General features: G+C 37.4%; 5 protein-coding genes across 6 annotated transcripts; 2 read left to right on the top strand and 3 right to left on the bottom strand.

Annotated features, from left to right (window-relative positions):
- Positions 1–81: 81 nt before the first annotated feature.
- Atg14 (autophagy related protein 14) lies at positions 82–2,983 on the bottom strand. The gene is made up of 10 exons (XM_066389235.1): positions 2,692–2,983; positions 2,311–2,416; positions 2,134–2,253; positions 1,399–1,595; positions 1,178–1,347; positions 920–1,076; positions 685–861; positions 513–639; positions 390–464; positions 82–336 (listed from the first exon to the last, which is right to left on the bottom strand). The coding sequence occupies exons 1-10, from the start codon at positions 2,874–2,876 to the stop codon at positions 256–258; spliced, it is 1,395 nt and encodes a 464-aa protein (XP_066245332.1). The 5' UTR covers positions 2,877–2,983; the 3' UTR covers positions 82–255.
- Positions 2,984–3,261: 278 nt separating this feature from the next.
- On the top strand, positions 3,262–10,417 carry LOC136408712 (protein regulator of cytokinesis 1-like). 2 transcript variants are annotated; one of them, XM_066389845.1, is made up of 9 exons: positions 3,262–3,480; positions 3,968–4,122; positions 4,174–4,363; positions 4,415–4,958; positions 5,009–5,458; positions 5,729–5,942; positions 8,505–8,689; positions 8,826–8,871; positions 9,244–9,387. In XM_066389845.1, the coding sequence occupies exons 1-9, from the start codon at positions 3,371–3,373 to the stop codon at positions 9,258–9,260; spliced, it is 1,911 nt and encodes a 636-aa protein (XP_066245942.1). In that variant the 5' UTR covers positions 3,262–3,370; the 3' UTR covers positions 9,261–9,387. The 2 variants fall into 2 exon arrangements, with proteins under 2 accessions (XP_066245942.1, XP_066245940.1); XM_066389843.1 differs by lacking the exon at positions 8,826–8,871 and having other exon boundaries at positions 3,264–3,480; positions 9,244–10,417.
- Positions 5,982–7,654, bottom strand: LOC136408721 (gastric triacylglycerol lipase-like). Its single transcript, XM_066389853.1, has 4 exons — positions 7,230–7,654; positions 7,005–7,181; positions 6,625–6,936; positions 5,982–6,442 (listed from the first exon to the last, which is right to left on the bottom strand). Exons 1-4 carry the CDS (start codon positions 7,543–7,545, stop codon positions 6,024–6,026), a joined length of 1,224 nt encoding a protein of 407 aa, XP_066245950.1. The 5' UTR covers positions 7,546–7,654; the 3' UTR covers positions 5,982–6,023.
- mRpL54 (mitochondrial ribosomal protein L54) lies at positions 10,357–11,084 on the bottom strand. The gene is made up of 2 exons (XM_066389865.1): positions 10,942–11,084; positions 10,357–10,743 (listed from the first exon to the last, which is right to left on the bottom strand). The coding sequence occupies exons 1-2, from the start codon at positions 11,033–11,035 to the stop codon at positions 10,433–10,435; spliced, it is 405 nt and encodes a 134-aa protein (XP_066245962.1). The 5' UTR covers positions 11,036–11,084; the 3' UTR covers positions 10,357–10,432.
- A 369-nt stretch (positions 11,085–11,453) lies between these two features.
- Positions 11,454–14,725, top strand: LOC136408708 (leucine-rich repeat-containing protein 49). The gene is made up of 10 exons (XM_066389839.1): positions 11,454–11,580; positions 11,633–11,970; positions 12,021–12,467; positions 12,520–12,673; positions 12,731–12,870; positions 12,921–13,574; positions 13,621–13,803; positions 13,864–14,062; positions 14,112–14,345; positions 14,396–14,725. The coding sequence occupies exons 1-10, from the start codon at positions 11,551–11,553 to the stop codon at positions 14,591–14,593; spliced, it is 2,577 nt and encodes an 858-aa protein (XP_066245936.1). The 5' UTR covers positions 11,454–11,550; the 3' UTR covers positions 14,594–14,725.
- The last annotated feature ends 165 nt before the right edge of the window (positions 14,726–14,890 follow it).

Here is a 14,890-nt window from a genome sequence, read left to right as displayed (position 1 = left end):
TATATTTTTCCTAGTTGATTTTAACTCTACATCGGATTGCTCCCAACTACCCTCACATGCAAATCGGAACAAAAAAACAAATTTTAGTGAAAAATTGTTGGTTTACTTCAAACCTAATCATACGTGATTACCTAATATATTTCATCTTATGCTATTAAAAAAATGAACACACATAACTTTATTAAACATCTTCTTGAACAAAACTAGTCAAACATCGAATATAAAATAAAAGTATGAAAACTTGGGGAAGCTCCACTACCGACCGGTGAAACCTCTCCATATTGTGGCCATACTAGCGACTGCGCTGTTCATTAAGCCCCCTGCCACACTGCTGGCCTAAAACAGACATTTGTAGACTCCCTTGTATTCGTTTCACAAACAACACTAACTTGCTGAGTATTAATGACACTAGTTTGCACAATTGCGGGTCCTGGCATTGCTTCCGGACATTGCATATGGGGCACCTATACACATTTGACAGCCACTAGCCTAACAATAAATAAATTACTTACAGCCTCCCATTCTACAGTAAAAGAGTCTCCCTCGTCCGAATCAGAGTCGTCTTTGTACTTGAGATCATTAGCAATTAAACTCTCCAAAGCCTTAGCTTGAGTCTCATTAAACTCAACGGGACCTTGTCTAAATCAAATTTAAAAACAGCCTACCCTCAAACACTTTTCTTACCTTCCTAATTCAGCACTTTCATTGTCACGCAACTGTAAGATATTGTGAATTGTCAAAGTGGGACTCAATGAGCTTAAATCAACCTTTTGTGATATACACAAATGTAGAATATTAGCGTTTAACCTAGCAACTCTTTTGTTAAATTGGCACTCTTTTAGAGTGGTACTGCTAAAATCACTTTAAAAACCATTGAAACATTATCAGAAATGACTGTATTGGATTGCTGAAAACTCACCTGTAAACCATCTTATATGGAAGTCGAACATTGAGGAAAAATGAGATGACATTAACGAGATGAGCAGTGTGCGTGAGAGCCGCCGATATGGTGAAAGCAGGATTGACTTTGGTCATATCTGTGTCCTCCGAAACAGTCATTCCATCTCGGTTTTGGGCTAAATAAGTCTGGTTAGTTTTAGTGTTATGTAGAGGTGTCTCATCATAAGTATTAATTAGTACTTATTTTAGGACACCTTGATTAGTTGAGATGTATTACCCCAGAGGTTATAATTGGAATAGTTGCCACTGCCAGGCAGACAAGGCCCCACTACTGAAAACTGTGTTTCATTTGAATAATCAGTGTAAACCCACATGTCCTTCAAATAAGTAGTCTGTGAGGCTTCTGCTAGTTCTTTAACAACACTATCCCCACTAGATTCCATCTCCCTATTAATAAATACCAATCAAAGTTTCTTTAAACCATAAAAAAAAACTTACATGGTAGGTTTCACCTCATTTATGGGAAAAATATATTTAAACAACTGCTGCACCCTTAATCGGGCCAGTTTTTTTACTTCTTCATTTTTCTCTAGCAGTGTTTCATGCACCAATGCCACATCATTGTGTTTCTGCGAGACAACATCATCTAAAGAACCACTTTTTGTCTTGTATTGCCTCATCTTTTCACTACCTTTCTGCAAGTTCAGGGACACTTGAAGTTGAGACGCAGATTGATGATAATTTTTTAAAAATTGAAGCTCATTGTGGAAATCTCAAAATCCATAAGAGATAATGTCAGTTAAATTGTGGCAAAGATGTGCAATGCGTAACTCAACAGATTCCTTTTTGAGAATTGGGAAATTCCAATTGAAACTATTTAGCAGAATAACTTTAAACTAAGGATGAACTGTTAACATATTTTCTCACCTATAAAATATATCAAGAGAACCTCTATCTGACGTTTTGAGTTTATGACACATCCTTAACTTTATTTTATTTTGCAAATTCCATTTTTTCTGTATATCTCTGAAACTACATAGAATTTTGTAATTCTTAAAAAGACATTTTGTCAAAGGGCTCATTGTTCAACTTCTTCACAACTTAACTGACCTTTTATTGCTTATGGATACTAAGAATTATAGTGAACTTCAAATTTGGACCACCCTATACACCAAAATACTATGACAGTCATCTTTTAAATTGAGGTGGTCTAAACACCAATTTTAAACTTACCTCATTTTTGTCTTTCAATTCATTTAATTTTTCAGTTAGAGTTTGTCTTTTCTGCCTTTGTTCCTCTAAAGCAAGGCGCATCATTTTATTTCTTTCTCTGGCCTGACGAACCTTACACAACTAACCAAAAAAACGTATTAATTCCATGACAGTACAAAAAACAGAATAAAAACTTACCAAAGAGTCATATTTTAGTTTGCTTTCCATGGACTTCAAACAGGCTCTTTCCATATTCAGTCTGTTGGCACTAAACTCGTCCAAGGCCCCTTGGATATTGCCAAGACTATCAAGTCATATAACAAAGGTAGTAGTAACAAAACAGAATATAATGAACATGGTATAACATTCGCATGTACAATAAACCACTAACCAGAGTTCCTCAGCTCAATTATCATTAATATTAATATGAATATGTAATATTAATATCAAAATTAATGTGAAAATGGTTGGGTTTAATGTTTAAACACTAAATGCCCAACACTTAATAAACAATCCTGTCTGATATGTTTGAACTTGTTTAATTTGTTAAGAAAATCTATAGACTCGACTTGAACTCACCTTTCATTATTTCGGCTGATGAGCCCTTGATGCAGACAGTCTTTGCAATAGAAGGCTCTCTTGAACTTTTTACAAAGCGGGCACCTCCGCGCATTGGGGCTGTCTGAACAACTGGATATATGATCGTTTATATGGAAAATCCGTGGAGCTGTGCTGGAGTCTTCGGAGCTTATTGTTATTTCCATATATATGAATTAAAAGACAATTTAGTGAGTTGGGTGGAGAATAGTTGGTTCTAGAAGAGCGGGAAAGCTGCCTTTCTTAAAAGGGTGATTTTGCTTTAACTTTGTGCAAAGATGTTTGGAGAAATGGAGTATTTTTATTCTCTCTCTTATTTCTCTAGGAAAAATGTCAAAGTCCGCACGTATATACGTCAAAATAATTTTGAATTTACCTAGAGAAGTAGTTGCCTTTATCGTCTTTGTTTGATTAGAAAAAGAGGAAACAATAATCCGATATTTTGGAGGTTTTGAAAAATTGACCAATACCGTGGAATGACGTCATTATTTTCAAGCAATGAGAAGTCTTGTTAGTGACGTCTGCCCTAGCACGTCAGAAATGACGGTTAGGTAGGTTGGATTTCAAATTAAAAAAGTAGAAAGTGCCAAGACGTGAAGATTTCATGTTCGTTAACATTTAAATGCGAGCTAAAATAAAACCGAACTATAAATAAAAGAAAATGAGCAACATAAGTAGAATTAGGGAATCTCTACATGGAGAAGATTTGGATAATTCGCAGAGACTAAATGCCATAACGATCGAGCAACTGGAAAATGTCAATGAAGATGTGTAAGTTTCCTTTAATTTTATGTTAGAGAGTGGAATTTTGGGATTTTTTTTGTTATGGGGAAAAAGCAGGAACGTGCGATAAGAACTATGTTTTATATTACTGTGTTTATATAAATAATATTTTCAATAAATTAGGATCATTAGGATAAGATGTACCAAACTTTCGAAACTTACCTGAGCTTTTACAATTATGACATTACCTGCTTCTGTTTCTAACAGGTGCTCCTCAATTAAAATGTCGAGGGTGACTGGATTTAAGTAAACAATAACACTTTCAAACCTTTGAAATTTTACTTAAAAGTTCAAAAATTAAAAAAAGTTCCTTGTTATTCAAACTTCAGTCACAAACAGTATAATTAGTTGCAAGACAAATGGTCTCACAAAAATAATCTCTCAATGAAGTTTCTCTAGAATATTAATGTCAAAGTATATTTTAATGCATTTGTTTAGGAAGGCACAATATATCTAATTGTATTTTCTCTTTAAGTATCAATGATATGCCATGGGCACAAGATTTATTTAAAATGCTCAAGGCCAATTTCAAAAAAGGCTTCCTCTATTGGTGCAAAACTGTAAAAGACATTGCAGGCACCCAGGAGAACCATGTGATTAGCTGGAAAAACACATATCTTCACACAATTGGTAAGGTAGAGAAATAAAACAAAGAATTGGTTCTCAAAGCTTAGTTTTAAGATGAGGTGTTGTGCGACCTCATAGAAGATATGTTGCGGTTCAAGGGTGCCACTGTAGACAATGTTGAAAGCCTGCTAGTAAGGCTGAACGATGTTTGCAAAGAGCTGCATGAACCGTTTAACACCAATGTGGGGAAGGATCAGTTATGCTTGTTTGATGAACAACAGAATCTCCAAAAACAAATCAATAAGTAAGTCTGACAGTGATAGAATTTAGTTGATTATGATGGTGTTCTATGTAGGTATGAATTAATTATAAATGCCAAAAAACAAGAACTTGAGCTTTTGCAAAAAAAGCAGGCTGATTGTGTAAAAGAACTAGGGGAAGTGGAGGAAATTAAGTTGAGCTATCCACCACTGCCCACTGCAGAACAACTAGAGCATTTTCATCAGCATGTTGAGAGTCTGGAGGGTTTGAAATTTGAGCGAGAAGAGCGTTATTGCTATTTGAGACATGACTTGATTGAAATCATTGAAGAACTTAAATATCAGCCGAGAAATGAATTTGAACAGATGATAGTAGCAGAGGACAATTTTAAAGTCACAACTATAAATATGGAGAAATTGGAGCTTTTCTCCAAGCACATGATGGAAATAAAAAAATCAACTGTTGAACAAATATCACAGTTCAGGGCCAGAATTGAAGAATTATGGAAGATGTTAGAGGTAGATTTGAAGGACCAGGATGAGTTCCGGTCACGCTGTTCTGGCAATTCTCTGCAGACTTTAGAAGTTTTAAGACATGAAGTGAAACGTTGTGAGAAAATTAAAAAGGCCAACATTGAGGTAAGTTGTTATAAAAAATTGAAGTTGTTTTTTAACATTGATTTTTATAGCAATTTGTGGTAAAACTACGAGGTCAGTTACAAAATATCTGGCAAAAGTGTCACTGCTCCCAGGAGGAGCAGAATAGCTTTCAGTACTTCGAAGATGACTGCTACACAGAGGACCTAATGGACTTGCATGAGCTTGAAATTGAGAAATGGGAGAGGTACTATGAGCAAAATGAGAAACTGTTGACCCTCTTGGGCCAACATGAAAGGCAATGGCAGCGAAGCATTACTTTAGATGAGAGTGGGAGCACCTGTGACAGATACAAAAACAGAGGGGGAAAGTTGCTGCTCGAAGAGAAAGAGAGGAACAAGTTGGCGAAATCGATTCCAAAACTTGAGCAGCAAATATTGCAACTTTCTGAGAAATATTTGAGAGAAAATGGAAGGGAGTTTAGGACGTTTGGTAGAACTCCAGAGGAATACATTCGGGAATGTCACGAGGATCGGGAGAATGTAAGTTCTTCAATAATTATTGGTTTAATTATCAGTTTAGTGACCTGAAACTACTCCTACACAAATGTGAGATTTAATATGCTTATGTTGGAAATAACCAGGGGATGTCAGCCAGATTTTAAGACTAAAACGGCTATGTAACCTTTAATTAAAAATGCTATTTAATTTTAATACATCATACACTACTGAAATTTAAATCATGTAATAATCCAAATCCTTAAAAAAGTGAAACCCAAACTGCAACTAACCTAAACTTTTTTCATTCAATAGCGCAAAAAGTTAAAACTGAGCGCCCGCAAAATGCAGCGGGATCAAACGGCTATCGGCTCTTCAAGGACCCCCTTAAATTTGTTTCCATCAACTAGCCGCATGCATACGCCACAGCAGTCGTCCACAGTCAAGAGGAAGATCCTGGGAACCCCACACACAGAGAATATCAAACGCTTAAAAGCCAGTACTCCCGTAAATCCATCCGGTAGAGCTGGTAAGTGCATCGTAAATATGCAGTTGAATTTCCAATTAATAAAACTATAAAATGGTCATTTATTTTAATGCCATAAATCAATTAAACAACATTGGTAAAGTTCTTTACAAACTGCACTACTGGTTCGTAAACCAACTCGAAAGCATCGATTCCGAATATAAAGTCGACGTGTCCGAAAATATGGTTTGGTACTTCATACATGCCCACCAAACTCGTCAGTTTCTTGGACAGCCTCAGTACATCAATGTAGCTGGTTAAAATGTCGTTTTGGGCGTACACCATGTAGATGGGCCTCTTAACTTTACTCAGATTGTATTTTGGGGGAGTGGGTGTGCCATACTGTATCAGATTTCCTTGGGTGCCATAGTTGTATTGTTGAAAATTGCCGGAGTCGCGGATTTCCTGCGCGTAATGTATTAAGGTTTTGGTGGAGGCACCGGCGGGGTCGTGCGCAGCGACTTTCGGCAGCATCGTCATGTTGAATTCTTGCTGATTAAAGCCTGAAAAATAATGGAAATTTGTTAGTATTATTATGGAATTTTCATAATACACAATTAGTGCGCGAAACCACTAATCCTAATGGTAACAGAAATTCTTAGTAACTCCAAATATGTCTCCAAATCTCAAAACATACTTTCTTTCAATAATTTCTCCACGTTGCCTCGTAAAATCTTCAACTCACCTGCAAAAAGAAACAGCAAATTGCTGCATATTGCCTTGCCATAACTCTTTTCGCACTCAAACGAAAGCAGCTCCAATAGCTTATTAGCCGGGGCCAGATCTTTCACCCCAAGAAACCTAGCCAACCAATCAATGTTGTTGGTAAAGGGAGCCAGGTATCTTATAGGGCTCCGCAGATGTGTCATGAACACTGTGGGCGCTAGAGCTACTATAAGTTTAAGGTTTTTGGCTACTTGAGGCAAAGTCGAGGCCAGAACGAACGAAACCGTAGTCCCCATTGAATGGCCGATGTAGATTATATCCCCAGCTTTTCCTGTTAGATTTTAAAGGGTTAAGATCCAATCAACAACGTGCTGATAAAATTTTGGCTTAAGTACTTGCCAGTGGTGTTGCTAATGTGGTATAGCACCGCAGGCAAATCTTTAGTGGCAATTTCATGCCAACTGAAATTCCAGAATTGATTACTGCTGATTGGCAAAGATACGTGTGCTCTAGAGTAGATATTTCCCCTAACGTTGCCCAGCCATACGTCATAGCCGTTATCGGCCAAATAGAAGGCTGCAATTAAGCTTAGCAGCGTTTTTAAAGCTTCAAAAAAGTGCTTACCGAAGGTATTGTTGCCGTTCAAGACCCAGTCGGCGCTACTGCCCAAAAGACCGTGCTGCAAATAAACTGCCTGCCCCCCTGAGGTACCACTTTTGTCACCGGGGATTCTGTGCACTGTCAGCAAATAACCGTCCTCAGTTTCGACCACATGACTCTGCGAAGGGTAGCCGTGACGTCTAATTATTTGGGGAACCGTAAGGTCTTCGTCTGGGTCCAATGGGCAACATAGGGCGTCGAAGTCTGATGGCATTGCCAGTGTCTTTTGGTTGTTTAAAAATACTAGTACATTCAGTAATAAATATAATATCTGATGCATTTTCGAGTTTGATGGTAGTTGGGAGAAGGCACAAGTGGTGTTACTGTGGTACACGATGTACTATGTTGACTGTTGTTTTCGGTTCTGAAGTGGATTTTGCTCGGCCTTGGGCCAGCTGCGGTCTAATTTAACACGATTTAACGCTGTTATCGATAATAATTAAAGATGATCAATTTATGTAGTTCATGAAGTGCAAGAATGAATCACCTCGTTGTTACTCATCCCTTTGTTATCGCTTTAATTTACGACCAAAGTCAAGAACATTTATCTCTTTTTGAGCACATCTAAAATTACTAATATGATATGGTTAGTTGTCATTAATGTTAATAATTTATTAAACTTTTTCAAGTTCTTTGGCTTCTTCTCTTAACGAATCTTATCGATTGAAATTTGGCCAGCTCAAAGTTCGATCTGTACGGGGGTGCATCAACCACGTTTGAGAGTTCCCATCTAGATTATTCAATAGTTCTATTTATCATAAATATGTTTTACTCCCTGCCTTCTTTCATGGCTAATGACTTCGCTACGTGACTCCAAAATAGTCAAAATATGTTGATTTCGACAATCGCATTCACCAAAATGTCATCAAATATCAAAAGCGTCCCCTAGTTAGCAACTATAAATGATTGTGTGTATATCTGCAACGAAAAAGTAACATCGGCTCCTGCTCTAATAACATGGGTTCAAGTCCTGCTCAGGCAAAAATTTAAATTTGATTTGGTAGATGATCCATGGTAGGAGAAAAAATAACATACATAACCCGCAAGAGGGTTTCTTAACACTGTCGCGTAACTGCCGCCCATGTGTTAACAGTTATTTTCTTCACCTCACACAGCTTCACGACCCGAACATTACACACAATTATTTTGTTGCGTGTCGCACGATCAGATTTCTTTATCTCTTCATTATAATTGATGTTTGCAACATGCGTTCGAATAAATTGTAATTTTGTCTTTCAGGGAGGACCCCGAAAACGATTCCGAAGATCAAAGTAACGTTGGCGACGCTTCCGTTGGGATCGCAGAAGCGTAAATCGCGCGCATCCATCGAGAGCAGCAAACGCAGACGCTCAGGCCGGATCGCCGTTGCGAAACGGAATTGTGATGCCAATCAAACCCAAAACACCACATATTCGTCATTCGAGGTAAATATAGTGTTTATACCTTACTGCCTATATAAATATATGAAACGTACTCTTAGTGTTTACATGCGTACTAATCCTTCGGCAATCGACCTGTTGTTAAATGTACATGATAGAGTTCTCATTGCTTCTTTTACAGAAATGTGCGGTGGCGCTCAGTCCTCTTTATTTGCCTATTGAGGAGGGTTAGTACGGTATTTTATCTTACGTTTGAGTATCGCTTTAATATGGGGCAAAGTCAGTGCACGAGTGAACGGAATCCGGATCTAAAAGCAGCATGACAGTTTCTTGTTTATTTCATCCTTTTTCCTCCCATTAAATAATTGGATGGGTTTCTTTAAATGTAAGATATTCAATAGAATGTGACTTGTGGGAGGCTAGACAAAACTAGGTCAAAAACCTGCCCGGAACTAAGCCCGAAATGCTTTCCCTTTCATGTTTATTACATTGTTTATCACTTGTAATTAACTATAGCATGAGCTTCTTATAACAAAATCATTTACCATAAACCTCTGCATGTCCTGGGTAATAACTACATTTTTTCTCAAACATTGCAGAAAGACCTGTCAAATAAAGAAGCCAACAGCACATTTGTGGACTTTCAGCAAAAGTCTTCCCGCTTTATGATGCCCTCTATGAATGAAAACCTGGAAAGTAAAACCCCTTCTCGTGCTTACAGAAATCAGCTGAATAGTCCCCAGTTGAGAACTCCCAAGGGCGACCATAAGCTGCTTAGCACATGCAAGAGCAATTTGAACTTGAAATTTTAATTTGTGATTGTGATCAATTTTTTACATTTGAGGAAAATTTAGTTGTTGTTGATCCGTATTTTTTTTTATTATTCAAGGCCTGTAAGATGTGTCAAAAGTTTGTGCATTACTTATAACTATAGCTTGTACAGAGTGTCTCAAATTTGATGGTTTTAGGAGATATCTCAGTTATTATTGAAGTTAGAGACATATGGTGCTTGATTTGTATGAAACAAGAGTTGCCTGTGACAAAAAAGGCATCACCATATCGTTTTGAAGGTCCCCCTCTGTGTCGTTTTCTGACAGGAAGTTGAAAAAGTAAAAAATGGATTCTGACAGACTTTGTCATAGAATCCAGTGACGCAACTCTTTTATTTTCCATAAAAATCAAGCACAGGGTTGTGAAATTTACACGTCTCTAATTTCAATAGTAATTGAAATGCCCTTTTAAACCATGGCATTTGAGACACCCTGTACAGAGTGGGCAATTTTCAGTGTTTATTTAGGAAATCTCACTAACTATAGGAAATAGACAAAAATGAATGAGCACACAATGTTTTTCTAGGACACAAGGCTAATGAAGAGATTAAAAATCTTTTACTAAAAAACTGTCAATAGTTAGTTATATTTTTCTTAGTTTTTGTAGAACAATCTTTTAATTAGGCAAACAACCAACAAAACTCATTCTGGTAGGTAAACTGCTGTACCTAATGTAAAAAAGTAAGTTCAGTCTATACTAATTCTAAAGTCTCATAGTTCTTTTTCAAGAGCAAAATCTCCTGTAGTTACTGTGACTTCATATATAAACATCACCTCTTTGACCCATGCCCACTGTGTACATATATTTTAATCGCTAATATTAGTTCTAGATGTTTAACAGTATTTTTTTTTCATTAACTAGCTGCTAGATTTATTATCTGCTTTAACCTGAAGTACTTATATTCTTATTAACAAAATATATAACAATAATTATTCAATAAAACTGGATTTAATTAACTCAAAACTTTTTCAGCTTTAGCAGCTGCATGTTTTGTTTTATGGCCATTTTCCTCACTCGCCTCCAGTATTCTATTGAATTTGGGTCCAACTCTTCCAATGGGGGTGCTGGGCCAGTTCTAATACTCCAAAGCCACTCTGGGTACTCACTATCAGGAGCCAATTTGATATCTTCCCCTGTCAAGTAAATATTGGACCCACAACAGTGGGTCACTAACCTATTTGGATCAGTTTCGACGGGCAATACTTTCTTTTCAGTGGTAGGACCCGATTTCCCTACTTTCTTCTTCTTCATTCCCAACATACTGACACCTGAAAGTTGGTCTTCAGTGGTAGTTTGATGTTGTTTGTTCAAAGTTATTGAAGCACTGATAACTTTACTGAAAAGATAATTCTTATAGATGTGAAGTAATTTGATAACACCTTGTGGCTATTTTGTGTGATTTTTGTTGGCAAAGTTATCAGAACTACGAAAAATTAGCTTTTGGTGGGTACTCAGGTAAAACTTACTGCTAGTGGCTTTTGCATAGCTTTTCTTGAGAAAGTTCAATTGGAAAGTTGAAATTAGGGTTTTGTTGAAGTTTAGGAGGGTATTTAAATTCATCTTGAGCGGGTTAAATGCCGTTTTTTATTTTATAAAATTGAGAAAAGTAAAGATTTATACTCAAAATAAAATTGAGGTTATAAAACATTTTTAAAGTTAAATGATTAATTAAAGAGCTTGCAATGTTGTGAATAGTGCTAGCCGGCATAATTTTCTCAGAATATTTAGATTAACAAATTTTTCAGAATGTTAAATAGAAAGCTACGATTTTTTAAGCTTATTCTGCATTTTACATTATTATATAAGTTACTTTCAAAGTTTTGATTTTTATATGTTAATTCTTTAATACCGATTAATTCTATTTTTATTTAAACTTAAGAAACTAGTAAGGATGCATTATTGTCAGCTCCTCTTAATTAATGTATTACTTCATTCTCGACATTGTTTACATTTGAAAAATTTCAACACATACCATAACCTCAATAAACAAGCCCCAAAAAAATGGGTTAATAACGTCAAACCTCCTCAAAAAATGATTAAATAAACTATCACAACCCCATCTGTATGGAGCATAAATGCCCACTAGTAGTGCTGCTGCAACAGTCGTAAGTAGTTTTTGTCTATAACCTCCAGAAATTCCAACTAATTCCACCTCAGGAAAGAAAAAAAAGCGTCCGACTGCCAGCCCAAAAGTCTATTGGACCAAATGCTGTGCCCCCACAGAGCAGTTCGGAAAAGCATTTGCTGCAAATAGCCTCTGCTTTACCGAATACTGAGAGAAGATCACTCTATGTCAGATCCCACAGCACCTTAAATGCTACGAGCATATGCAAGGGTCAAGATAGCTCTGCATATGATTATATTGCGCTGCAGGCCGGCCCCGACGGAGTCTTACGCGTTTCACGGACACAAAATGAGAAAGAAAGACATCCAGATAGGATTTGTTTAGATAGAAGAGGACTGACTCATATTCCTGTTATTGAAGCTGAGCCTAGGTGAGAAGCTATTGCCATAGTTTCCTAACTTTAACTTACAAACTTCTTAGGCTACGGCTACTGTCACTGCAACACAATTTAATCATTGACATAGATACTTTAGCTCAGCAAAGGTTTCCCTCTTTAGTTTTCTTGGATTTATATGACAATCAATTGGAGCAGCTCAGAAGCTTGGAGGTGTTGCAGAATCTTAGGGTCCTTTTAATAGGGAAAAATAGGATTAAAAAAGTGGAGGGATTGCATAATTTGCAAAAACTCGAAGTGCTAGACTTACATGGCAATCAAATAAGCCACATTTCAGGGCTCAATGGACTTTCTGAACTTAAGGTTTTAAATTTAGCTGGCAATAAAATTCGCTTTGTTGGTGTTAAGGATTTACAAGGGCTGGATTTACTGCAGGAGTTGAATTTGAGGAGGAATAGGTTGAGGAAATTGCTTGGTTGTGGAGATTTGAGCAGTTTAAATAAGCTGTTTTTGAGCAATAATGATTTGCAAGGGTGAGGTTTAAGAAAATGTCTAATTAGATTCAAGAAATAGAACTAATTTTAGGGTTGATGATATTAGCAGTATAGCCAAGTCTCCCAACATAAAAGAAATCTCCATAGATGGCAATGCAGTGTTTCTTTCAGGGGATTGTATTTCATTTTTAGTATCATATTTGCCTTATCTTCACAAGTTGAATGCTATGCAGATCACAGATCAGGTATAAAAAGAAGTAAATCAAAGAATAAATTTTAAACTTAGACATGCTGTGAAACAGGTGAGAAAAGCTGCAATGGCTTGGAGACGAAATAAAGAAACCACTAATGCTGCATTCATGGATTTGACCAGTGAAACTACTTTGAATTGTAGACGAGAAGAGGTCATTTCCAATGCTCGTACTAACTGGGAGTTGCTAAGGTTTGCAACTGATAACTCCTTAGCACATCGTAATATTTTAATAATTTCAGGTCACAAACAAAATGCCTCACAAACACCCCCAACACTGCCATTGATAAATCTCTGAAAAACCTCAAACCAGACTCAGATTTTGTCCTCACCTCACTCAACAAACCAAAACTCATGTCCAAGTCCAAGTCTTTCATTAAACTCTCCTCAAAAGTTCCTCTTTTACCTGACAAAAACCTTCACTTAATGCGCACCTTCTCTCAAGACACTGAGAATTCCAGTAGCACTTGTTCCACTGATTTAAAACTTCCTCCTATACTGCTCCCCATAATAAATAAGTTGGAAAAGCGTTCTGGGAGCTTGTCTAGCAGCGTCGGGCCCAATATTGACAGTTCAAGTTCATTGGCCAGCGGCAGCGAGCCCGCTCAAAGCACTTCAAGCAGCGAGCAATCAGATTCTGAATCTGAAGACATTGGCGAGCAACCAAATGTACTTCCAGTAATTGAAAACACAATTCCATCTGACGACACTTTGAGTAACATTTCTTCAAATGCTTCGTTACTGAGTACGTCGGAGAGTGAGAAAGGAAGCTCTAAAAGTAGCATTGGCAGAAGTGTAAAAAGTGCTAAGCCCTGCAGAGCACCTCTTGTGCGCAGTAATAGCCGAGCCGCTACTGCTAAACCCAAAAAGGTCCCGCAGAATTCTCCTACCGATCGGTGAGTGAACGATTGTTTTTTTTTATACTATAAATTTGGATTTTAGGGAGCAAGGAGGGGATTACCTCATAGAGATTTGTGGCCGCCATTTGAATATTTATGGCCAGGGGGCACTTAGGTTCGTAGACAAGCCGTGGAGCCCTGGCAAGGCCCATGACGTTACCACTGTTAAGTTCAATTACGTCAATTTCAACAGCATTGTGGGGTTCTTGTGTAAGGTTAAGCACAGGTGGGAACTTTGAGTTATGTAGCAGTAACTAAGATTGAGCTGGAAGCTATTTGTCTGTAGGTTCCCAAACGCTGAACATTTCGTTTTTAAAGAGACTAATTTGACGTGTTTGGGGCAACTAAATGCGCTCTCTGAAGTGCAGGGTTTGGTTGCTCTAAATGTAGATCCAGAAGGTAATGCTTTGACCTCAAAAGATTGGCACAGCTATGCTATCTACCGACTAGCCCATTGGGGGCTCAAAGTCATCAATGATGTGGAGGTACTGAAGAAAAATTATAAAAGAAACACATTGATGGTTTTCAAACTAGATAAATGAGGAGGATGTCCAACGAGCCAACTTGGAGTACCAAAGCTTAAGCGATCTGGTTTTGTGGTCTCTCCCAGGGGTTTTGTTACAGCCCCTGCTGGCACGATTGCGCATTGACGTCAACCAAGGTATCACTGAGCAAAATGCCAAAAAGTGGTTGATGAAAGCCGACCCTGCGCTCAGAAGCGTTGTCAGCAAGGAGGCGTTGCAATGGAAAAAAGGGGCGCTCAGTCAGGTGGATATTTCCGTATTTTTTTTAATCAATTTAGAAAACTTTCTTTTCAGGACGATTTAGCCCTGCGCCAGAAGGCCCGACAGCATTTATCCAGCCTTCTAGACGAGACCACTAATGCCGTTAAGAAGCTGAAGATGCTCGATCGCGACTGGCCACGCATAATGCATGAATTTGTGCAGAATACTCTGATCGATTACTCGCAGTTAGATCTGTACATGAAGCAGAAGATGCAAGAACTGAGCAAGTGATTGTTGTTTTTAGCCACTGCCTTAAGAATGGAAATTACACGGATATTTCTATAAAAGTTTTGTTTGTGTTTATGTGGACGTATTGTTTAATATTTAATGTATTTTGTTATAAGTAATTATACGTGATTTTTTTTTAGGGGTTTGTGGTTTACTTTCTTTGAGTTTTGGATTTTTATAAGCATAATTTGAAGCATAAGTGTTATTCTGTACCTCGACGATGGCAACATGACTATGATTAATGGCATCTTTAATATTTTTCTTAGTTACGATAAATTCTAATCGAATTTTTGTACTCTT

The sequence above is a fragment of the Euwallacea similis genome, chromosome 4 (assembly GCF_039881205.1).
Source record: "Euwallacea similis isolate ESF13 chromosome 4, ESF131.1, whole genome shotgun sequence".
Classification (NCBI taxonomy): Eukaryota; Metazoa; Arthropoda; class Insecta; order Coleoptera; family Curculionidae; genus Euwallacea; species Euwallacea similis.
The sequence above is the reverse complement of the archived record's forward strand: the minus strand, read 5'-3'. Positions and strand labels throughout refer to the sequence as shown.

Excerpts from the sequence above, each read along its gene's own strand:
- LOC136408708 (XM_066389839.1), top strand. The coding sequence starts at position 11,551 with ATGCCCACTAGTAGTGCTGCTGCAACAGTC. Across the intron at positions 11,581-11,632 it reads GTAGTGCTGCTGCAACAGTC|GAAAGAAAAAAAAGCGTCCG; the intron begins GTAAGTAGTTTT and ends ATTCCACCTCAG. Across the intron at positions 14,063-14,111 it reads AAGTCATCAATGATGTGGAG|ATAAATGAGGAGGATGTCCA; the intron begins GTACTGAAGAAA and ends TTTTCAAACTAG.
- mRpL54 (XM_066389865.1), bottom strand. The coding sequence starts at position 11,035 with ATGAATTTAAATACCCTCCTAAACTTCAACAAAACCCTAATTTCAACT. Across the intron at positions 10,744-10,941 it reads CTATGCAAAAGCCACTAGCA|GTGTCAGTATGTTGGGAATG; the intron begins GTAAGTTTTACC and ends ACCAACTTTCAG.
- Atg14 (XM_066389235.1), bottom strand. The coding sequence starts at position 2,876 with ATGGAAATAACAATAAGCTCCGAAGACTCCAGCACAGCTCCACGGATT. Across the intron at positions 2,417-2,691 it reads ATCAGCCGAAATAATGAAAG|TCTTGGCAATATCCAAGGGG; the intron begins GTGAGTTCAAGT and ends ATGACTTGATAG. Across the intron at positions 2,254-2,310 it reads AACTAAAATATGACTCTTTG|TTGTGTAAGGTTCGTCAGGC; the intron begins GTAAGTTTTTAT and ends TTTTTTGGTTAG.
- LOC136408712 (XM_066389843.1), top strand. The coding sequence starts at position 3,371 with ATGAGCAACATAAGTAGAATTAGGGAATCTCTACATGGAGAAGATTTG. Across the intron at positions 4,959-5,008 it reads TTAAAAAGGCCAACATTGAG|CAATTTGTGGTAAAACTACG; the intron begins GTAAGTTGTTAT and ends TGATTTTTATAG. Across the intron at positions 8,690-9,243 it reads CCACATATTCGTCATTCGAG|AAAGACCTGTCAAATAAAGA; the intron begins GTAAATATAGTG and ends CAAACATTGCAG.
- LOC136408721 (XM_066389853.1), bottom strand. The coding sequence starts at position 7,545 with ATGCATCAGATATTATATTTATTACTGAATGTACTAGTATTTTTAAAC. Across the intron at positions 7,182-7,229 it reads GAACGGCAACAATACCTTCG|CCTTCTATTTGGCCGATAAC; the intron begins GTAAGCACTTTT and ends GCTTAATTGCAG. Across the intron at positions 6,937-7,004 it reads CCACATTAGCAACACCACTG|GAAAAGCTGGGGATATAATC; the intron begins GCAAGTACTTAA and ends AAAATCTAACAG.